This window comes from Glandiceps talaboti, chromosome 11 (assembly GCF_964340395.1).
Source record: "Glandiceps talaboti chromosome 11, keGlaTala1.1, whole genome shotgun sequence".
Classification (NCBI taxonomy): Eukaryota; Metazoa; Hemichordata; class Enteropneusta; family Spengelidae; genus Glandiceps; species Glandiceps talaboti.
This window is the reverse complement of record NC_135559.1, coordinates 19565802-19591509: the sequence shown is the minus strand read 5'-3', so window position 1 is coordinate 19591509 and position 25708 is coordinate 19565802. Positions and strand designations below refer to the sequence as shown.

Sequence of the window (25708 nt, the reverse complement as noted above, 5' to 3'; positions counted from 1 at the left end):
CTGGGTGGAATCGCCTGAAATTTGATGAAGATGTTGATAGGGGTGTGTACACAATGATTGCCTGTGACATGGTGATCCTATCGGTGATGTGCAAATGGGAAGTAACAGTAAGTCTTTTTGGTCAAAATCTCAACATTGTTTGGTTTATTTGGCTAAAATTCCAGAGGGATGTTTCTGAGGTTGTACAGATCAAGAGATATTAATTACTTGATGATCCCATAAGTGATATGCAAAATAGGGTTTAAAAATGTGATATTTTAAGTCAGATGTCTCTCAAATATTAGGGACCTACAATTGTCTAGAAATTTTATTGTTTCATTGATCTCATTAAATTTTTAAAATCATATGGGGTACCTCACATAATGTAAGCAATATATGTCAGTGGCACTTAAATTAATGTCTTCTTTAGGTTGCTTGGAAACATTCTCTAAGTTCTAACACTAACTGACATATACATGTGGGTTGATTCAAGGTAAAATGCCTGTCTGTTCTTATCATATGGATGATGCAAGTAATTTTAGTATATTTAATTTCTAAAACTAAGTCCTGGAATGAAATTTGGTCATGATTCTAAAATTGTCATGAGTCTTGACGGGTGAATGGTTAGCATGGACGGCTTCGAGCCCCATTGCTGCCATATGTTTTTGAATGGTTAAAGTCCTTGGGCAAGATTTGAACCATGATTGTGCCTCGGTCAACCCAGCTGTATAATTGGTGACCTGGTAGGATAGAGGTTGCAATGTGAATGCTTGAATCCTATGCACTTATACAGGCTGCAATGGATTGTATGCTCCCCAGGGAGTTGAGGAAGTATAACAGGCCATTTTGCTGCCATTGATCCTTGCCACGGGTAATAATTGAGTGCCTTGAGCTCTCCGGAGGAAAGGCACATTATAAATTTGCATTATTGTTATTATTATTATTATTATTATTATCTGAAATGTCAAACTAGACAAAGTATTCATTGTGATTGTAAATGTATATTTGAATAACAGTAAACCATGAAACTATTTTCCATTTTATGATGGTGAGTGTGAATTACGTTGCAACAACTGTAATATATTCTGATTTTTAAGGACAAATTGATAAAACAATAAGTATACTTTTTACTTTTCTGAGTATGGAATGGGCTGCAAACTGTGAAGGGCCAACACTTTGAAGACCCTGTGAATACATGACAGGGTCAACATTGTGAAGACCCTGCTAATACATGACAGGGTCATCACTATGATGACCCTGTGAATACATGACAGGGCCAACACTTTGAAGACCCTGTGAATACATGACAGGGCCAACACTTTGAAGACCCTGTGAATACATGACAGGGTCAACATTGTGATTACCCTGTGAATACATGACAGGGTCATCTTTGTGATGACCCTGTGAATACTCGACAGGGCCAACACTTTGAGGACCCTCTGAATACATAACAGGGTCATCACAGTGATGACCCTGTGGATACTCGACAGGGTCAACACTGTGAAGACCCTGTGAATACATGACAGGGTCATCGTTGTGATGACCCTGTGAATACTCGACAGGGCCAACATTGTGAAGACCCTCTGAATACATGACAGGGTCATGGTTCCATGGTCACAGCTGCAGTTTTATGAGAAATGAATTTTACAGTGATTTTGTCATCATAAACTTTGCAAAAGTTGTGTGTTAAATGTAAATTGCAAATACCTGATGTAATATTTATGCATTAGCATACAATTGTATAGTTTTGTCAGTCTCAAAGTGTCAGTTGTATATAATGCATTGATTTTTATCAAGTTGTTGAATTATCTGTACATATTCAGTTTTCTGATGCGATTGTTCCGAATTCACCATTATCCAATCATCCCAAAATAGTTCCAATCGTGTTATATATATATATATATATATATATATATATATATATATATATATATATATATATATATTATATATATGTATATAAATCATCTGATCATAACAGCATGAAACACTGTGTAACGGCACTCCTGTGTATCTTACTTGATACTGTTATTTACACTGCTCTACATACATATTTATCGAACACTGTTTACTCCAGTATAGACATATTACATATACTGAGTTATATATAATATAACACCCAATCTGTGAAATTGCCCAGTTCATGAAATAGGCAATCGTGTTGCCCAGGTTATGAAGTGAGTATTGTAAGATGTGCCAAGTACATGAAATGAGCATCTTTTATAGGACACACACAAAAAAGAATAAGAATCAAACAACTTTATTATCATGTATTTACAAACTCATTACTCTGCAGTTCTTATCTTATTATAATTCAGTGTAGCTTGTGTTTTTAATAAAGTTCGATAACCAACACCCCAGTTCAATACTCTTGCCCCCAAACTTTAATTTGGCCCCTTTTAGATCATTTTCATAAGGTTGACCATTCCATGAACTATGCAAGTTACATGCACATTTCATGAATTGGGCAGTTTCACGGAGTGTGTGTGTGTGTGTGTGTGTGTGTGTGTGTGTGTGTGTGTGTGTGTGTATGTGTGTGTGTGTGTGTGTGTGTGTGTGTGTGTGTGTGTGTGTGTGTGTGTGTGTGTGTGTGTGCAGTTTAACTAGACAATAAATAGCTCAGTCTTATACATTAATGTTTGGACTTTGTCTGGTCATTTCAATGCACTGTAAACTTTGAGCCCTATCCTTTAGTTGACAGTTGGGAGTAAGGTTTATCACTAAACTTAACTATCTAAATACTGGCACCTGTACATATACAGTCATGTAATATTAGTTATATTTACATGCAAATTGGAAGTAGAGGATACATACATAGCCATTACTTGAATTCTATATCATGGTCACTATGTATCGTTGCCATCTCTTTATTATTTGTAAGTTTATCTTGTTGTCAATTTATTTGTATATATTGTCTAATTTTTCTTCATTGAGTGGGGTCAAACTCGATGTCAACTACTTTTTGACCAGAATTCCACGTTTGCTAATGTGTATTTTGGTATTTACCCGATATTAAATATTCTAATTTTGATTCATGAATTACTACTATCACCTACTATACTATAATATTTGAATTGTGAAGAAACCTCGCAAATTCTACTGTCATAAATTAAATCCATGACATATTTCTCCAATTTATCGAAAAAAATATTCCAACTCTAACGAATGCATACACACTGACCTGATGGTATTTCGCCGATCACATCAAAGATTGTACATTTTGAATGTTGTTACAAGCAGCAACGTCGGTATTTGATGGCTGACAAAGGTACGTTAATCTGTCAATTATTGACACGGACCCGTTGTTGGCTTGCAGTCCGTAAAAAATATATATACAACAAAATAATTACAGTGAAGGCGAAAAATGCTGCTGAAATATGTAGACGTATATTGGGAGTGATATGATGATGTCTTATTTCCTCTACAAAATAGAATTTGGTCCACCTATTTCTAAATTTAGAAAAGACACCAGAAAATCTTACCTTTTCGGTTTCCTGAATAAAGACAGTACCACACCTAGACACTATCGGGTATGTCAAATCAGGTCACATCAGTCCTATATATGTTGCTACCTAGGACTAGGTTTCGTGACCCATCACAGTATACAATCATACAATTACAGAGGGCAGTAGGCATATATGCGCTGGTTTGCACAGTGTTTTCAATAAAGATGGTAAATTGGGAGTACAACCACCTATTATAACATAAATCAGACGTGAGAACACTAATGTCATGACCAAAGACACCAGTAACTGACGAAGAAGACGAAAAGAAGGAAATTGGACACACCAAGACAGTGCTGAGGAGCAATGGCTATAACCTTGGTCATTGACGATACCAAAGAAGAAAGACATAAGGCACCAGACACCCAGACACATAGAGCTACAATAAATTCTCTATTGGTATACCATACATTAGTGGTCTTTCTGAAGAATTACAACGGCTCTTCAAGACTCTTAGTTTGTAAAGTACCACAGACCTATTACCACCCGTAGGTAATCACTGGTCAAACCTAAAGATATAACTCCGATAGAACAACAGTGTGGGGTTGTGCACTATTGGAAAGGTAACTGAGCAAGACGACTAGACCACTGGGCATTCGCTAAAGAGAACATACCAACCATTATATCAGCAATAGGTAAACCACTTGATGAAGTCACAACATAATGACGAATGTCAAAATATTCTTCAAAAGAAGCCCACTCTAAACCGGGATACAGGCATGGATCTGGAGATCCCAGCTGTTTCTCTCAAGTTCAGTTCACGTGTCTCGGACAATAGTCCATTGACGACTCTGAATAGACTTTGGTGAAACTTTAGGATTCGCTTCCAAGAATCTTTTTGACTCTATGAGTAGGAATGTCATCGCTAAGTATGAACTCAGAGTCCATGAACATTCAATTACGCGTGATACTCTATGTTTTGAATGTGCTTTATTCCTGATACTTGCCTTTTGCCAAAATCGTCTAATTCTCTATGAATACACAATGTGTTATTCGTTCTACCACACTTCAATCCCTTTTGACATTACAACATCTCGACAATGTGTGATCCCTTATATCTGTCCTGCTGCTAGTGGTACAACCTTATTAGCTTTTTCAAAATAAAAAGTGTCACAGTGCAATCCCAAGCAACGACTGCGTTTATAGTAGCTTTTTAGGAGTTGCTAATTTACACCGTTTCAGGAGTATAACTTAAAACAGCCTATCCAGATGATAGACAACTAAATATTTCATTGTCTAAAAGGTAAACGTCTGTCTGTCTGTCTGTCTGTCTGTCTGTCTGTCTGTCTCTCTTTCTCTCTCTCTCTCTCTCTCTCTCTCTCGCTCTCTCTCTCTCTCTCTCTCTCTCTCTCTCTCTCTCTCTCTCTCTCTCTCTCTCTCTCTCTCTCTCTCTCTCTCTCTCTCTCTCTCTCTCCATGTTCCCTTTTCAACCTGCTCATAGTGATAAAAAATGCAACCAACTTAAGAGTCAGCATTTATTTTTTTGACCAAAACATGTTAATTTAACACGTAAAGTTGAATCTGTTTAAAGATCAAAAATGTAATATTAGTAGTATTACTATATATGAAAAAAAGACCTCCTCACTATATCATCATACATGCTATACCTGTAAAGTCTGCAAACACCCATCAATACTTAAAAAGAAATATTTACTTTTATCACGATCATATGATACTTATTTGCATTACTTATAACCAGCGAACCTAGCAATGGAAATTCATTTTGGATGAAACAATTCTTTGTCGGAGACAACCCCCCCCCTACATTTCAACATATAGTAATTCCGATTTAGAATTTTTTTCACAAATAATGTCGTCACTCCATCATTATTGCGAAGGTCATCAGACAAAGAAACAGAGTGACATGCAAATGGCAATGTCTGCTTATGCATAATACTGGTGTTGACACTCAAAGAAGGTCTCCATTGGCAAGTATTAAGCCTTAGCATTAATGAAAACTGTGCATTTTAACAGCGTATGCACGTCTGAGATACTGGTGGACACACTCGGACAGATGGACAGATGGGTACATGGGACCAAAGCCGTAAAGAGGCTGATGGTTTACGACAATGGCATGCACTGAATTGATGAAATGATCTCTTATGCGAACCCTCATGAAATTGGTCGAGCTTAACTACAAATTTGAAATAACAGCACAGTCGTATCTAACTGTAAACTGCATCAGTTATGGTGATTACCATTCTCTAACAATGATAGTGACTTGAACGGTCCGTAAAGAGGACCACGGTTGCATCAAAGATTACATAGAGAACATTACAATGAAGAATTTCTCATAGAAAGAGTTTAACTATAATTATGACGTAAGGGGAGAGGGGTCTGACCATCACAAACATACATATAAATGACCTCAGCTAAAGGGATTTAGTTGATTATATAGTTTTTAATTTTGGTTCCAAATGGGTTCAGTAAACCAATGTTTCCATTCCTATACGTAGATACAATCTGAACGAAATTGTACTGCAGTTGACTCATATATTCCCTACACAAAGCATAATTCTGGATATTCTTCACATGGTTAAAGGTCATTCTATTCTGCCAATCGTTGATCACAGCTGACGATTTCCTCCTTTCCCCAAAACCATCATGTTGGTGCTTTACTGCATTCGTGTTATTGTCGATCCATTCATACACTTTTTTGTGCATATCGATTCCAACATGAGGGTACATGATATCAGCAATTATGAGTCATGAATATTCAGTGTGCAACCAATGAATATGTATGTTAATAGGTTCCTTGCGATAACGATAAATCAGTGTAAGAATAGCAGAGTTTCAATTTTGTTTTTCTTGGTACCCACGCAAAATTTATGTTAAGTGAAATCGCTAAATCCCTCTCCAATCCGAAGTGTTTGTCTGAGGTGCAGAAATTTGCTACCGACATTAGTTGCGACATATGTTTGTTGTAGGGTGGGTTAAATCAGATGACGTTTTGGGGAGAATGTGAGCGTGTGATTTTATCCAGCTCCATTGAGTGCATCTTGGTAGGTGGATGTAGTGGCAATGAATTGTTGTTCATAACTGGATAGTCTTTGGGTTTACTGGGCTGGGTGTGGCCTTAATTATGGTATTGGAGTGGTTTGATTTCTTATTGACGTAGTGGGTACCGGTGGTGCTGTTAGGTTTGGCGTATGGGTGGTGTGACCCGTCGTTCAAGTTGAAGTTGACGTCGAGGAAATTGGCTATTTTGATACTTTGGTCAGTAGTGATTCTGAGGCCGAGTTTCTTAAATTCTGAAGGTAGCTGTTTGGCCACTCTGTTTGCTTTCGATGGTGAATGGTTGCAGGGTATGGCCAAGCCGTCATCTCTTTATAACCCCACCACGTCAAACATATGGCTTACTTTACTAAGTAGATAGGTGCCTATGAGTTCGCAAGTTTCTGCTCCGTCATAGCAGCCCATCGTGATATCGAATAGGTATGGTGGGTTGAACTTGTGCCATGGTACCGGTGAAATCGTCATGGAAGAGTAAAGTTTTCTTTGTATGCATGATTATTTCTTTTTCTCTGTTCGTGATTGTTGTAAATCTCGATGCAAAGTCAAGTCTTCATCTAGGAGATTCTGGGTAATTGATGGGTAGAATTCAACCACATCGAACACGAGGAAGGAGCATGATTGTTTATTGTGATAGACGTGAACCATTCTATGATGGAATTAGTGATTTTCTATTGGTTGGTATTGGTGGCTTTAACGATGTCCTTGCTGATGCGGTTGAGTATGTTTTTGCTTATTACACCGATTTCGCTTTTATTTGGTGGGGTTGATGAGTCTACACTGTACGTGGTTAGGGAAGTTTTCTCTATAGTCTGGTCCTTGATTATGATTGTAGTATCCACAAATAAACATTCAACCACCAAGTGGTCCTAATGACTTAAAGATCCACATACCACCTCCTCATCAAAGTGTAACTGATCCTTATATCATCTGTACATATGTGAATAAAGTATTCATACCGTAGTAAGCATTCAAATAGCAAACACTGTCTACTGTGTCTATCTCTAGTATCAACCCACTCACACAATCATATACGCATCCACATAACAAGACTTTACAGTGATGAATGCTGGTTCCTTTGCGAGAGACTCTCTTCTGTCTTCCAGTTGAAGTTTTTTTGCGATACATTTTGCTTTGACATCGATTTGGTTGGTTTGTGAGGTGGGGGGGGGGTTCTTTTGTATTTCGCTGTGGTAATGCATTTTAACAGTTTGGGATATTCTTCCTTCTGGAACTTGTAGTGGTTGTTAGTTTTGTCGGCCGGGACGAATATATATTCTGATTGTTTAATAGTTTTTGCATCTTTGCATAGCTTAGATAGAAATTCACATTTAATGTTTCTCAATTTTATATTCTCGATAACATGTAGGAAATCGTCCTCGCACTTGGTCATTTGAAGACATTTCAACAATCTGGGGGTGGAGTTTTTCTTCATTTAAAGCCGTACGATTCTTTCTGTTCGAGTTTGGCCTCTGGTTGGAGGTAGAAGAAGGTTTTCCGCACACGCTTGCACTACTGTAACAGTGTACATGTATGCACACTGACAGCGAGCCCACCCATACTCCTGATGACCCTGACCCTTCTGGTGAAATGGATCGTAGTGTAAACCCACAGTGAAATAACAAACTAATCATCTTTCATTTTACGTGTGTATTATACTCATAACTGTCCTACTGACAACAAACGGGGGTCCAGAAAGTTATTATAATCTACATAAACATTGATAATATGTAGTATTTCTACAAAGATTATCCAATGTATGTTTATCTATTGAAACTGAACGAACGTATGTATAAATACATATAAGGTGTTCACTGCATGATTTCCACTTTCATTTTGAATAGTATGTTGCAGTGAAAAACTCAAGACTCAAACAATAATCAGTTATTGATAAGGTAGGTACATTGGAATGTGAGCAAATAAGCGTCATTGTGTTACAACCTTAAAGTATTGATAGTATAGGTACACTGGAATGTGTGCAAATAAACACCAAAGTATCGTACCGGTATTTTCAATAGGTAATATACGTTTTGGGCATGTTGTTCAGCCCTATAAGTCTTCTTAACCAACACTGGCTGATAGCATGGAGTGAATGCCGTATCGTACGGACTACATAAGTTCTGAATATGTCCATAATATTCACATAGTAGTATATAACTAATATAATTTATTAGTGAATAATAACAATAGTGCATTGATGATCAAATAGAATAAACTACTTGACTACTTTAAAGTTTGTAATAAAACCGCGTGCAGTCACGTGACCTTGGCCGCCATATTAGATTTTCGAAAAAAAAACATTTTTCCTTTAAAAATCTTCTTCTCCAGAACGAGCTGTCGACTTGGTGTGATCATTTTTGTATAGCATCATCTAAGTGATGCCTTTCAAGTTTGCGAAAAGTGTTGCAGTCGGTCGACCGCTATGGCGGCTATATTGGATTTTACGAAAATTTAAAAATGACAATTTTTCCAAAACACTGCACTGATTGACTTGCATTTTGGCAAATAGAATCAACAACTATTTGACTACTTTAAAATTTGTAAACGTTAAACAATGTAAATTCATAGTTTCATGCAATCATTGATTTAAAAAATCCAGTGGTGGCCATATTTGATTTTCCTCCAATCTTTTTTTAAAATATTCTTCTCTGAAACCAGCGTATCGATACCCTTACAATTTGGCATGTAGAAGACCCCACAATCGCTTCTTACAGCTTTAATTTTATCTGCTACTCGTTTCTAGGGATACTTTGTACATTGATCGGCTCATTGAAAGTATACAGTAATGAATAAACAGCCTGTTTGAATCAAGGTATAAACTTGAAGTGGTTTATTGAGTAGAGCATGTTTCATGCCTGGCCTGCTTCGCGACTAGGTGCAGTGAGACTATACAGGTAGATAGATGGTAGATAGATGGCAGCAGGTTCATATTTATAATGTATTTACTGGAAGTTACGTCAGTAGATTTTCGGTTTCGAGGATTTCCAACCCCCAACCCCGCCCAAGCTCAACACTAGACTAGTCCATAGATGTGGGAAAAATATGACGTTTTACACACTTTATGCCTATGACTTTGGCAATCAAGGCAAAGGGCAAAATAATTTATATCATTAGAAAGCATATTGATAACATAGGTGTCAACATACGGACATTTCTATGCATGCTTGTTATTTTTCAAATTTTAATTTCTTTTTCCTGTGCCGCAACTACGTAAATTCATCATCCTGACTGGCTACTCAAAAGCGCGAGATTCGAACGAAATTTTCTATTACACAGGGTTAGATGTGGGAAGACGGCGATCAATCGGAACAAAACAAAAGACACTAAATGATGTAAATAGAGGTAAATAAAGACATCTAATCAGATTGATTCTAAACATAAATTATGAAGTCATCTAAATGGATTTCATTGGTTTCCAAGTAGGTTCAGTAAACCAATGCTTTCATTCTTATACATAGATACATTCTCAACGAAGTTGTACTGCAGTTGACTCATATATTCCGTACACACAGCATAATTCTGGATCTTCTTCACAAGGTTAAAGGTCATTTTACTCTGCCAATCGTTGATCACAGCTGACGATTTCTTTGCTGTTCCAAAACCACCATGTTCGTGCTCTGTGGCATTTGTGTTATTGTCGATCCATTCATACACTTTTTTGTCAATATCGATTCCAACATGAGAGTACATGATATCAGCATACTTCTTCGGATTTAGGGCAATATCTTCGAAACGCAATACTATAAAATTTTCTTTCCAAGCATGTGTCAATGAAGTGTTTGCATTTAGTAAAATATAATTTCTGTGCATCTGTTCACAGTACTGTTTCAAGATATCAGTTAGGTACTCGTTTAGGTCACTAACATCTCGTATCTTGTTATTCTGTTTTTTGTTAAAATTCCATTTTGAGTAATAAACCGGCATCAACGATGACATCATTGCTCTTGGATCACGGACCAGGTTGATGACTTTTAGGTTGATATCGGGACTTTCCATTAACGGAATAAGATCTCTGACATCCAGCAGACGGATTATTTTAGCAGCCCTGTGTTGTGCGTTTTTACAACAACTTCCAACATTGCTATAGCCTAAAGCGTGGCAGTGTTCGATCGATTTTTTGCCTCTAGTCTTTGGCGAGAGCCAATTGAAATATTTGTTCCAATGTTTAGCATAGCCACTGAAGTCACAGTTATACATCACGGCCAACGTGTTCACTCCGTCTACAGAAATGCGAGGCCATATTCCGATGTCTTTGAAGCCTAATAAAGGTTCGAATAAATAGAAAAAGTGTGGATTCGAACGAAAGAAGTACCCAACAAAAGAAGAACCAGTACGCATTCCAGCGACGATTAGAACGTTTACACCTCTTTGACTGATATTTCGTGTGCCGTATTTCTGCGTCGTTACCTGGGTCATGACTTTTTCGTTGTACATCGACTCTTTGAACATTGGGAACCGATCGCGATTGTACTGTGTGTTTGTTCTATCACAAGAACGTACACTTGTCCAGTATGCGATGACGATGACCCATAGCAAAACAAAAAGTTTCAGCAATATCTTCTTAACTTTCATATTTTTATTCATACCCTTGTAGTTTATAATTCTTCAGTTGAAATTTCACCACCATGTACTGGTAAAATATAAAGGGAGACGTTTGCTCCTAAAACTAACGTAAATTGATACTTGAAATTGTTGACAACACGCAACAATCTTTGTTAACAGATTGACTCACTATTTAGAAGGGTCACAGATGCCTGGAAGTAAGTGTCGTCCTGCTTGTCTGTTTGATGATGGTTTGAACGCCCTGATATAAATGGCTTTATTCGTCCCTATTCATCACAATTCCTTGTATTTGTATCAAGAATGGACTTTATCAGTGCCATTAGACTGTCCTCGAGATTCTGATGTGCTGGGGCTTTGACTTGTAGGCTCACTCCAGTAAGACCTGTATAAGAAACAAAATAATACACATAGTTGATAGACATCATGCACAGGTTGTTATATACATGTTTGCATATCTTTAAGTTTAAATATTTGTTTTATAATTTACCTTGAGTTGCTATTGTTCACAGTACTGTTTGATATGTCATCAATATCCTCTTTTCTGACATTATGTCATGTTTTCAGCTCACGGCACTTCCTACCATAGATAATGCTGGCAGGGTATGGCAAGACGTTATGGCCAAAAGTATTATTCTTATTCTGGCTGTATTTTTCGCAGTTACAAACTAATTTTAACCATTTATGTTAAATTTTTCGATGAATTCCATGTTAACATTATTTAATTCATTTATTTGAGATTATTTAGGTTTACTTCATTTATTTTGGTTTTACAAAAAATTTCAAGGAGGACATATCATTAAAATTCAATATATATTGTTTTTCTTTTTGTTTGTTAGTTTTTTATTTTTTGGAAATGGTTCGAAAATAAGTAATTTCGGATTTTGGAGAGAATATATTTTGGGGTAAGTTTCTCCATACCACTCGATTTCCATACAGGGTTGTGGGCTAACTCAAATGACAGACTACCGGCACAATTGTCTTCGATTCTAGCAATGTTAGAACATGCATGCATGGTAAGGATTCCTCCCTCCACAGACATGTCAGAAGGCTTTACTTGTCTGTGCTCCCTCATCATCGAACCATTCCTCAGAATGAATTATATCTTAATGTCAGATTTGAGTTGACAACTTTAAGAGTATGTATTCGTATGTATTCAAATCGAATGTCCAAGCGAGTGTACAGCTACAAATATGTTTATAAATAACATAATGTCGTACTAAATATGGCCTAATGCAAACAAGGAAGATGTGGACCTAAAATATGCCTGCTGCATTTTAAAAACTGCTCACCCTGTGTCTATCACAGTGCACATAGCATTACAATTTGCTTAATTTGCTTAACTATTCATCACTGGACTAAGCAATAAACCGAATGGAAACAAGAGACACTTGTTTAAGGTCATGTAGATTAGTAGATTTTATTAAATGACAACATTAGACATGCCATGTTATATTATCTCATTACTAAGAGCTCTTAAATGTCACAAAAATGATAACTAAAACTAGAAGATAAAGACCTTCTGCTGACGCGTCTATCATTGTTGTGTTTTCAATTCACTTATACATACTTACTATAAACAATATTCTTCATATGGTTATAAAAGTAATTTTGACCTTAGATGTTATAATATGGAATGGAAGAAATATTTAATCTTAAGGTTGTTGTCCAGGTTATTTTTCATCCAATTCTTTAATGCAGATATATTTTTGTAACTTTGTTCAAAAAAAAGATATTGACAAAACATTTTCAGTGTCTGTCTCTTTAATGTTCATCGTAACATCAAAAACATTAAATTTAAAGCATAGTTTATTTACGTTATTGTGAAATTTAAAACCCTGTATATATTATTTTTTAATATTTTTTCACATTGTTCACGTTGTACAACGCAATTTTCGTGGTTTTTTTTTAAATTACAGTTGTCATAGATAAAAATGTCCACATCGCACTGAATAACTTTTTGAAATTTTGATCCAAATGCTTGCTATTATTCTTTAAATAGGCTATTTGTGTTGAATCCTGTATCTCGTTTTCGACAAAACAATACTGATTTTCCACTCAACTGTCACAATACCTTGGCCATAAAGGTTTTATCGTGTACCTGTTGAAGTGCTAAAATACGTTTACAATAAATAATTTGAACATTTTTAGAGAGTTTAAGGGACATTAAACTGAAAGTAAATCGACCGTCGTTGTAAATTTCGACATATGCCAAGACCTCATGACATGTATGGCCACAGGGGCTTGAAATTGGCCATATTAGTTTTTTCCTACAAGGTCCCATGTAATAAAGTAATGATTTGAAATCTAGTGGATTTTTTCTAGATCAATTTTAACCTCTTCGTGTGTTGGTTGTAATACATCAGCTTTACTATGACTACCTTATTAAATATTTATGAGTTAGTTCTACTGAGCGCCCTCAACCGATGACCCTTCCTCGTCCCCACTCACCATAATATCATAATATACTAATTACATGATAACATGGTGAGTGGGACAGCGGAAGGGCCAATGGTTGAGGGCACTCAGTAGAACAAACTCATAAATAATTAACGTAGACGTATACGTAGTAGAGGTAGTTTCTTAAAACCAACAAAAGAACAAAAAATACAACACAAGATTTTCAAATAATTTCTTTATTATATGGCACCTTGTAGGGAAATATATTTTTAGGAAAAAAACGAAACTATAAAAGAATAACAAATCGTTGCAAAAAGAAAAAGTTACCAATACACAAAAAAAACCTAAACAAATAGGGCTATTTTGAAGCCCCTGTGGTATGGTTGATTGATTTTGGTATGTTCATATATATCTCGAGCTCCTTGCATGTACATGTATCACTCGAGTCGCGCGAAACACACAAACGCACAAAGATGAGGAAACATGAAACAAAAATTAACACAGGGTTTGGCATTTAATAAAGGTATTATAATTTGACTATGCAACAGATGTTTTGGAGAAATGACGTTGTATACGGCTGAATACCTGCCATGATGAACAGCATGCCTGCCACGATCGACCAATAAGAAAAATGTAATAAAAAATATGATGAAGCATGCCGTGAAACAAGTCTTTCCTGGTGCTACTTTTTGAATATCGTTGGCTTCCGCTGTGATAGCGTACTAGTACAGGATGCCAAAAAGTTTTGCAATACGCATATGAACAAGGCGTATAGCAACGGGAAAGAATGTTGTCCAATATTCCAGCACCTGACATAGTGTGCCGGTCCGTGATATGGAAAATAACTGCCCGGGTAGAGCTCGTGATTTCTCCATAGTAATACATTGGGACGTGATTATAGGTATTTGATAACAGTGATCAACACACTCATACAAGTACCCTATCTTGATCGATGATATTGCTGTAAATATTGTAGATGAACACCGTATAGAAAACAAATGTGGATTATATATATGCAATAGATACTTACTATTTTTATGCTATGTCCTCAACCAACAATACACGACTGAATGGTGTATTTAGATTGTATTTCCTTACCTTATTACACGCCTTATGCGGATTCAAACTAACCATATGTGTCATATGGTAAATTTGAAGGGCCATTATATGGGTGTCCTTGTGAAAAGCATGTTATTTGTATGAGCATATGAGTGTGTTCATAATTATAGAACCACTGTGACATGAAAATACCATGTCAATAACTATAATCAAAATTATTCGGGGGGGGGGGGGGTAAGTAAAAGTAAAAGACAAAGGCCTTCAGGTGACGAATCTATCATCTGTTAGCTAAACGAAAGTTGTTGTGTTTTGAATTCACTTATACATGCTTACTAAACACTATTCATATTATAGTGATAAGAGTGATATTGACCTTAGATGATGAGCGCCCTCAACCGGTAAACCTTCCTTGTCCCGATATTGACCTTAGATGATGAGCGCCCTCAACCGGTAACCCTTCCTTGTCCCCACTCACCATAATAGACTAATTTACATAATAATATGGTGAGTTGGACCGCGGAAGGGGCAATGGTTCAGGGCGCTCAGTAGAACAAGCTCATAAATAATTAATAATTTAGTCATAGTGAAAGGTGGTTTTTAAAACCAACAAAAGAACAACAAAATACAACACCACTTTTTCTAATTATTTCTTTATTTCATGGCACCTTGTCCTTGTAGGGAAATATATCTTTGAAAACGAAAAAAACCCCGAAACTATAACCCAAAAAACCCCCAAATCGTTGCAAACGAAAAAGTAAACGACACACACACACACACACACACACACACACACACACACACACACACACACACACACACACACACACATAAAAAACAAATACGGCTATTTGAAGCCCCTGTGGTATGGCCTGGTGGATTGAATTTGGTATGTTCATATATATCTTGTGAACTATACTACATAGAGACACAATTCAAGTGTCTACCCCTATATTATCAAATACGATATTTCTGTTAGTATAATATAATTTGACCTTGGCCCTGATCTTCTGGTCATAATTCCAAAAATCAAGCTTTTTCTTGCAAATCACAGATGCGTACGAGTTGTAGTATTTAAGTGTTGCCAATTTCTGTGCAAAATAATCTTATACCAAGGTAATATTACACGATTGTACACATCATGGGACAGATGTGAAAGGATTCTTGTGGTTCCTGACTAAATAGCAACCATATTTGTTGTAAAAATCAACTATTTGTAGATGGCGACATACATGCATATGCATGCATGTTCGTAATAACCAAGGATATCTAAAATATCCCATAGTAAGCTCTGATATAAGGACTAAAACGGTCATGTCAACCCAACCCTGTTATAACCCCACTTCAATTTTGCTGAAGAAGTCATTTTTTTTAATAATCATATCACCCCAACCTACTGAGGAATCAGCATCTGCTGGAAATAAAAAAATCATTACATGGTTTGATCACATTAATGCAACAACCAATAAGACGGTCAGTTCATTTAGAGCTAAAATATACAGACATATACAGACCAATGACCACGTGAAGCAAAGCATATCAAAGATGCGGGTCTGCAGATCTCACAATAGAAGCTGATGTGATAGCAGAAGGGTTAATAACACATATTCTTAAATGAACGGCAAGACAACCTGTGGTGAAAGGAAGCACCACAAAACCATTTATGAAGGTGTCCACAAAATGTACTTGAAGGGGTCTAACTTTGCATATTATGAAAATCATGCCGTTGAATTACATCAGTTTCAAAAGAATATAATCCAAATAAAAAAAAAAAGTCATCATCATCAAGCCAGCTGTTCATTTACTGTATACGCTTGTTTCACATATTCAGAAAGATTAACACAATGTTCAAACAGTTGGTGATATTCTCTAAGATTATTGAATCAATCTTTTTGAATCAAGTGCTGTTGATGATCTGCACCTAAGGATTACAAAATGATTTGCTCACTTTTCAAGAAATAGGAGAGACTGCCAGCAATGAGTTCCTTGGAGCAAAAGCAAAGACAGGTTCTTCATTCAGTCAGACTTCAAAAATGAAAACTAAAGTCTTTCAGCACCATGAAATCAAAAGCAAAGATCATTCTATCAGAATTCTCAAAAGAGATGATCATCGTTGTGGTCGAATTCTACCGAATCAGATACACACAACTAGGAAGATGGATCTAAAGACATACTGCAACATCCACTTAGATCTTTGCCCTTGTTATTTGGAAACTGGTTGTACACTTAAGAAGAACATAGCAGCATTGATAAGACATCTTGCGAAACTACTTTCACCAGATAGTAAGGGAGTTACCTTACCATCAGCCTTGTCCAGTGACATTTGAGGAAAACCTGACACATTTCTCTGAATAGGATCAAAAAGAAACTTTTTAGCGTATGAAGAAGTGGACACACATTTCAGCATGCAACAATTAAGCATTGGCTACAAGCCATGGCGGCAACACTGGTGGTGGAATATACATATATGAAGTTCTTATGCCTAGCCTTCAGTTTGAAAATAGAAAATGCAAAGATAGCTTCAACATAGGAAAATGTGTATGCCTTTGTCTGTGATGGATAAATTAAAAAAAAATTACACGTTTTTACTGGTTGGGTATGGCAAGCTAGAATGACTGAAACTTATTCATCAAAGCTAAGCCATTGCATGAATGTATTCACAAAACTATCCACCCTTCTCCAGGAATTCACATATTTTGTAAAGCTTATGTTGCCCATTGTCAAATACAAACTGCTAGGGAGCCTTCTCAATCAAAACTACAAGGTGGAGAACCGGGGTAATGGGGAGCGGACACTTTTTACAAATCTGTTCGTTGTGAAAATGTAAATTTGGAGAGGATCACATTTTACTTTGACTCATTTTGTTATCTAACTTTGCATTATTTTGTGACGTTAGCATGATGCCACTGCTGTCACCATTTCCAAATCCCACTGCTACCACATCCCGCCACTGCCATTCTACGATGATAACATATCAATTATGCTAACATCACATGTGGGATCATGCTTAGCATCACAAAATAATGCATTAGTATTATTATTATGCAAGGGGTCCTTAGCATTTGGATCCCATGCATAATAATAATTTTAGTAAATATAATAAAAATAATAACAATCATAATATTAGTTTTTATAAAGCGCTTTCCCACCCAAGCCCTTTACAATTATTACCCCTGGCTTGGAGCTATATCAGCACAGTGGCCCTTTTATACTTCCTCAACTCCCTGGGGAGCATACAAAATGCAATCCATTGCAGCCTTTATAAGCATATATGATTAAAGCATTCACATCACAACCGCTATCCTAACAGGACCCCAATTATACAGAGGTGAGTGGACTGCGGCATAGTCGTGGCTCAAATCTTACCCAAGGACTTTAGCCACTCAGAAACAAACGGTGGTGATGGGGTTCGAATGTACAACCTGCAGATTCCAAGCCAGCCACTCTTACCATTCGCCCATCATGATTCCACAAATCTGAGTTCTAACCACTATATTAGCGCATACAGATACCTGTATGGGGAGTGTAAACATGGGGTTAAACTTGCCAATACATAAGATAGGAAAGAGTACAAGATTTGCATCTACTTTGCCAATTATAGATAGCAGGTACAACACCAACATTTGTTACACGAATGTTCTAGTGCATAGACACCTGTATGGGGAGTGTAAACATGGGGTTAAACTTGCCAATACATAAGATAGGAAGGGGTGCAGTATTTGCATCTCCAATTGTAGATAGCAGGTACAACAATTTGCTACGGTAATGTATTAGCGCATACGGACACCTGTATGGGGAGTGTAAACATGGGGTTAAACTTGCCAATACATTAGATAGGAAAGAGCACAGTATTTGCATCTCCTTTGCCAATTGTAGATAGTAGGTACAACACCAACGTTTGTTACACGAATGTTCTAGCGCATATACAGACACCTGTATGGGGAGTGTAAACATGGGGTTAAACTTGCCAATATATCAGATAAGAACAAGTACAGTATTTGCATCTCCTTTGCCAATTGTAGATAGCAGGTAAAACACCAACGTTTGCTACGGTAATGTATTAGCGCATACAGACACCTGTATGGTGAGTGTAAACATGGGGTTAAACTTGCCAATACACCAGATAGGAAAGAGTACAGGATTTGCCATGCCTTTTTCCAAGGTTAGTTAGTATAGTAAACGTGGGCTTTTGTCATACAAATGTATAAGCGCATACAACAATAGTTTAACCAGTGTGTAAATCTGTGATACATATGGTAATGTAATCCTTCTGGATAAAGGTGGAAATGTGACTTGTGATTTACGACTAGTTAGTATGAGGTAAATGTAAAGACTGTGACTTGTTGTAATATATGCATATAAACCATAATATACCCCCATTGAAAGGGGTCGTGAAAGGATTGACTAATGTACTTCATACAAACATCACAGTTTACCATTATCTATTCGTAGATATAAAGGCATGGTAAAGGTGGTACTGTGTCATGTTTACCAGCCGTGTTAAACAGTGTAAAAAAGTGGCAAGTTTACCACCTGGTGTATGTGAGCAAACAAAGTTAAATATGTGGTACTTTGACACTCATATTCTACCCCTGATAAAGACAGGAGACAGTAGTAACTATTTCATGTGGACAAATATACCCCTTGAAATTTAACCCACCTTTACCCATCCCCAATCAAGGAGGTTAAATATGCCTTTTCGTATAGTGACAGTTTAACTATTAGTTTACAATAAATAGCTCTGTATTATACATTAATGTTTGGTCATTTCAATGCACTGTAAACTTTGAGCCCTATCCTTTAGTTGAGAGTTGGGAGTAAGGTTTATCACTAAACTTAACTATCTAAATACTGGCACACTGTACATATACAGTCATGTAATATTAGTTATATTTACATGCAAATTGGAAGCAGAGGATACATACATAGCCATTACTTGAATTCTATATCATGGTCATTATGTATCGTTGCCATCTCTTTATTATTTGTAAGTTTATCTTGTTGTCTATTTGTATATATTGTCTAATTTTTCTTCATTGAGTGGGGTCAAACTCGATGTCAACTACTTTTTGTCCAGAATTCCACATTTGCTAATGTGTATTTGGTATTTAACCGATATTAAATATTCTAATTTTGATTCATGAATTACTACTATCACCTACTATAATACTATAATATTTGAATTGTGAAGAAACCTCGCAAATTCTACTGTCATAAATTAAATCCATGACATATTTCTCCAATTTATCGAAAAAAAAATATTCAAAATCTAACGAATGCATACACACTAACCTGATGGTATTTCGCCAATCACATCAAAGATTGTACAATTTGAATATTGTGACAAGCAGCAACGTCGGTATTTGATGGCTGACAAAGGTACGTTAAACTGTCAATTATTGACACGGACCCGTTGTTGGCGTTAAAAATATATATACAACAAAATGATTACAGTGACTGTGATAAATCTAGGGGTGTTACGTTTACTCAGGGTGACTTGCATTTGTGCCAAAAATGCAAGAAAAAGCGATTTCCGTCAGGATCACCAAATACTGAACCAAATCAGGAAACCACACAAGCTTCAGCAACATCTGGTGTCTCCATTGATCAACGGCTCACTGAAATCAGCCTCCAGGTTAGCTACATACTAGTACTTCTGAAAAGTGTCAATGACATAAAGGAATGCCAGGATACTACATCTGCCTCGCTAGAATACTTCAATTCACTCTTTGAAGACTTCAGAACAAGAATTGCCACAGTAGAAAGCGAGAACAAAGTAACCAAGGAAAAGAATGAAGAACTCACTAAACAAGTGGCCGATCGAGAGAAAGCTCTTGAAGATCAAAACCAATATAGCCGGAGAGAAAATATTGAAATTCATGGAATCCCAGAAACCAACGAAGCCAATGAAAACACCGACGCAACTGTCATTAGGGTACTACAGAAAATCGACCCAGGCATCACCCCAAATAATATCGAAGTCACCCATAGAATTGGCCGCAAATTCACAGAGAGGGATCCAAGCACACCGAAACCGAGACCAAGACCAATCATTGTCAAGTTCTCTGGCAGAAAGATACGTGATTCCGTCTATAAAAATAACAAGAAAATAATCAACACAACTACTGACACACTTGGCTATACAGAGAAGAACAGAATATACATAAATGAAAACCTAACACCAACAACACGAAAACTACTGAAGTCTGCGAATGAAAAACGAAAGGCCTTAAACTATAAATACCTGTGGACAAGAAACGGCTTTATCTACGGAAAGAAGTTTGACGCAACTACCGTAATCAATATCAGAAATGAACATGACCTTATCAAAATTGTCTAAACCAATGTATCCTCTCTTCCCGCTTTCCGTCATTAATCCTTATCAGGTAATCGAATTTCTCTTTCACTTATGCCAGTGAATAACAACATCACTGAAGAAGACATTTTTGACATCAGCTGTGCGGAATACTCACTAGCTAAATTCAACACAACTTTCAGCAATACAGAGAACGCTTTCTCCGTCTCACATATCAATGTTCGATCACTTAACAAGAACTATGACAATTTCAATATGCTATATGAACACTCTTTGCGAAATCAATTTCGAATTATCGCTCTTTCTGAAGTATGGCAAGTGTCAAACAAAGACATGTATAATATGCCTAGTTATTCTTTTGTTGTTAACTGTAGAGACCAAGGTAAAGGTGGAGGAGTAGGAATGTATATACACGAGTCTTTGTCATATACTGTGTTGAGCAATGTTACAATTACAAATACAGAAACTCTGTGGATCGAAGTAGAACTTGAAAATAGATTTTTCCTAGTTGGGGCTGTGTATAAACCACCACATTCTAATGTTAACGACTTTGTAGAGAGTTTAGAAAATTATATAAGTGAGAGTGAAAGAAAATATAGCGGATGTGTTATTATTGGAGATTTCAACATTGATGTGAGCAAAGAAACGAACCCTAGTGCCCGCAAACTTATTGATACACTTGCATGTTTTCATTTTAAACAAACTATAAGTACTCCTACTAGGAAAACACAGAATTCAAGTTCTACCATAGATCATTTGTACACAAACATAGCTGACAGGTCCATTTCTTCAGGTACTATTACTGCTGACATCTCAGATCATTTTCAGATATTTATATTCTTTAATTCAGTGAAAACACCACCCACAACTGGAGTTACAACATTGATAAAAGACTATTCAAAGTTTAATGGGCAGGCATTTAGAGATGAGTTGAATGCTGAAACATGGGAAAAGGTTTTGCAATGCAAAGATGTAAATTTAGCTTTACAACATTTTGTTGATAGGTTCAAAGATATCATTGCCAAACATGCTCCTTTGAAGTGTATACGTACCTCAAAGAAAAAGAAACGAGTCAAGCCGTGGTTGACACCTGGAATACTTAAGTCAGTTAGAACAAAACACAAGCTGTTTAAGAAGGTCATTAACAGTCGTTTCAATGTAACGTTATATAACCATTACAAGAAATACCGGAACGTTCTCACCACTATTCTAAGGAAAAGCAAATGCCATTATTATGCAAATGTTTTCTCACTTAATAATGGCAAAATAAAGGAGACGTGGGGAGTTATAAACGAATTAATTGGTAAATCAAAACACAAACAGTTAACTATTCCAAGACAATTGAAGATTAACTGTAATGGTTCAGAAGTAATTCACACTTGCCTGGATGATATTACGGAAGATTTTAATAATTTTTATGTACATCTCGCTAATAAAATACCCACTTCCCCGAACACAACGTTTCACGACTTCTTGGGTGAGAAAGTTCCTCATTCCTTTTTCTTTTACCCTGTTACCAAACTTGATATTGTCAATACTATTTCTGCATTGGATATACGCAAAGCAACAGGTTTTGATGACATCCCTTGCAAGTTAATCCACGAAGGTAGAGAGGAAATATCAAACCCTCTATGTCACATTATTAATTTGTCTTTCTGTTCAGGTCATTTTCCAGAACTCCTTAAAGTAGCCAAAGTGTTACCTTTTTATAAGAAGGGTCAGATAAATGAACCTGGAAACTATAGACCCATTTCCGTTTTACCTGTTATCAGCAAGATTGTTGAAAGAATTGCAAACAAACATTTGATGAATTTCTTAGAGGGATTTAACATTTTATATGACCATCAATACGGTTTTCGGAAGAAGTACAGTTGTAAATTGTCTTTGATTAGTTTGATTCAATCTTTACAAGAAGAGCTTGATAAGAGAAATTCAACACTTGGTATTTTTATCTATTTTTCAAAGGCTTTCGATACTGTAAACCATAATATTTTACTTGCAAAGCTTGAACATTACGGAATCAGAGGTTTACCACTCAAGTGGTTCTCTAGTTATTTGCATTCACGGAGTCAGTATGTCAGCATCAATAATATAGCTTCAAGCAGATTAAATATTACCTGTGGTGTCCCTCAGGGGTCAATCCTAGGACCTATCTTATTCTTGATATACATAAACGACATTCCAAATTCCTCCAATCTTTTCAATTTTAAGCTTTATGCAGATGATTCAAACTTATTTCATTCTATCCAGGAAACCCATAACAATATATCCCTCAATCTAGCTAATGTTGAATTTCATCAGGTAAATAAATGGTGTGATGCTAACCGACTGACTATGAATGTAAATAAAACAGAACACATGGTAATTAGAAGTAAACAAAACAGTAAAGAAGTAATTGGGTCTATAACTCTTAATGACAGGGTGGTTAGAGAAGCTAACAGCACATCGTTCATTGGGATTCACCTAGACAGTAATTTAACTTGGAAAACTCACATTGTAGACGTAAAGAAAAAGATCTGTAAATTTACTGGAATATTTTACAGGCTTCGACAACTGGTCCCATGTTCAACTCTCCTAATGTTGTACAATACCTTTGTATTACCACACATTTCCTATGGCCTTGAAGTGTGGGGAAGTTCGTGTAAAACATATATCAAAGAGATTTTACTTGCACAGAAAAGGATTGTTCGTGTCATTACGGAAAGTAAATGTAATGCACATACGGCACCTTTATTTAAAAAGCTCAGTATTCTTGATATATACAAACAGTTTGACTATCAGATTGGAATTTTTGTTCATGATGTACTACACGATAAACTTCCGCCACACTTCAAGGACTACTTTTCGAATATCGAACATTGTCCTGATACTAGGCGGAAATTGAGAGGAGACCTCCATGTACCAAAATACAAGAGTAATTTTGGTCAGTCTTCTGTCAAGTTCACTGGTTCACAGATATGGAACAACATTCCATATACAATTCGCAGTCACCCAAGCAGACACAAATTCAAGAGTTTCTTCTTGTAAATATGTAAAATTTTCGCGCATTTTCATTTTCATTTTTCATGTACAGTATGTAGTTTGTGAGTTTTTGCAGCAGTCACCTGATCTTTTTTTTTCATTGTAATATTTATACTAGTGTATGAGTTTTGAGTGGCTAGACTAGATTAGTTATAGAAACTATTTTCTAGCCTCTCGCCCGCTCTGATACAATTATGCACACATTGTGTATTATATGCTTTCAATTGTTATGTATTTTTTTTTTTTTGTGATGGGTAAATAAATTACAATTACAATTACAATTACAATTACAGTGAAGGCGAAAAATGCTGCTGAAATATGTAGACGTATATTGGGAGTGATATGATAATGTCTTATTTCCTCTACAAAATATAATTTGGTCCACCTATTTCTAAATTTAGAAAAGATATCAGAAAATCTTACCTTTTCGGTTTCCTGAATAAAGACAGTACCACACCTAGACACTATCGGGTATGTCAAATCAGGTCACATCAGTCCTATATATGGTAGTACCCAGGACTAGGTTTCGGGGCCCATCATAGTATACAATCATACAATTACAGAAGGCAGTAGGCATATATGCGCTGGTTTGCATAATGATTTCAATAAAGATGGTAAATTGGGAGTACAACCACCTATTATAACATAAATCAGAGGTGAGAACACTAATGTCATGACCAAAGACACCAGTAACTGACGAAGATGAGACGAAAAGGAGGAAATTGGACACATCAAGACAGAGCTGAGGAGCAATGGCTATAACCTTGGTCATTGACGATACCAAAGAAGAAAGACATAAGGCATGACACACAGACACCCAGACACAGGGCAACAACACATCTCTATTGATATACCATACATTAGTGGTCTTTCTGAAGTAAGTAACTGAGTAAGACGACTAGACCACCACCACCGGGCATTCGCTAAAGAGAACTTATCAGTGTGCGTCAACCATTATATCAGCAATATGAAAAACACTTGATGAAGTCACAACATAAGTGTGGCATGAAGAATGTCAAAATCATGGATGAAGAAGAGAAACTGTACAGATGCAGGTTGAAGGAAGGCATATTTATTCATCAAAGGAAGCCCGCCCTAAACCGGGATGCAGGCATGGATCCGGAGATCCCAGCTATTTCTCTCAAGTTCATTTCTTAATGTTCGAGTTTGGCCTCTAGGTGGAGGTAGAAGAAGGCTTTCCACATACGCTCGCACTACATGTATATACACAGACAGCGAGCCCACCCATACTTCTGATGATCCTTCAGGTGACACGGACCGTAGTGTAAACCCACAATGAAATAGCAAACTCGTCTTCTTTCATTTTACGTATGTATTGCTCTCCAAGCTGATTGAGCACGCTACTTGGCGAAAGAAGAATAAAACTCTATGTGTGTATATATATGTACGTATGTAAAATATCAAATGTATATGAAAGTACTAAATAATCACAACATACATACATACATACATACATACATACAGACAGACAGACAGACAGACAGACAGACAGACAGACAGACAGACAGACAGACAGACATCATATTAAAGATTCTAATGGTGATTCATAAAATATCTACCATATCCATATAAATATGAATAGTGAATAAACCTAGCAAATCCGACTGTCATACGTCTGTGCCATATTTCCACAATCTATGAAGAAAGAAATTCCAACTCTAACAAATTCGGTTGAAATGTTCTTATAAACAACGATGTCGGTATTCGATGGTTGATAAATGTAAGTTGATCTGTCAATTATTGATGAAACCCGCTGTTGGCGCCCTGCAATCCGTTTAAAAACATTTATAGTGAAGGGGAAAAGGTTGCTAAATCTGTAGAAGTAGATGGGAAGGGGTCG

At 36.5% G+C, this 25708-nt stretch overlaps 1 protein-coding gene across 1 annotated transcript; it reads right to left on the bottom strand.

Moving 5' to 3' along the window:
• Nucleotides 1-9899: 9899 nt before the first annotated feature.
• On the bottom strand, nt 9900-10943 carry LOC144442127 (carbohydrate sulfotransferase 3-like). The gene has a single exon (XM_078131395.1). It carries the CDS (start codon nt 10941-10943, stop codon nt 9900-9902), a length of 1044 nt encoding a protein of 347 aa, XP_077987521.1.
• Nucleotides 10944-25708: the final 14765 nt, after the last annotated feature.

Coding starts and splice junctions, on each gene's coding strand:
- LOC144442127 (XM_078131395.1), bottom strand. CDS start 10,943: ATGTTCAAAGAGTCGATGTACAACGAAAAAGTCATGACCCAGGTAACG.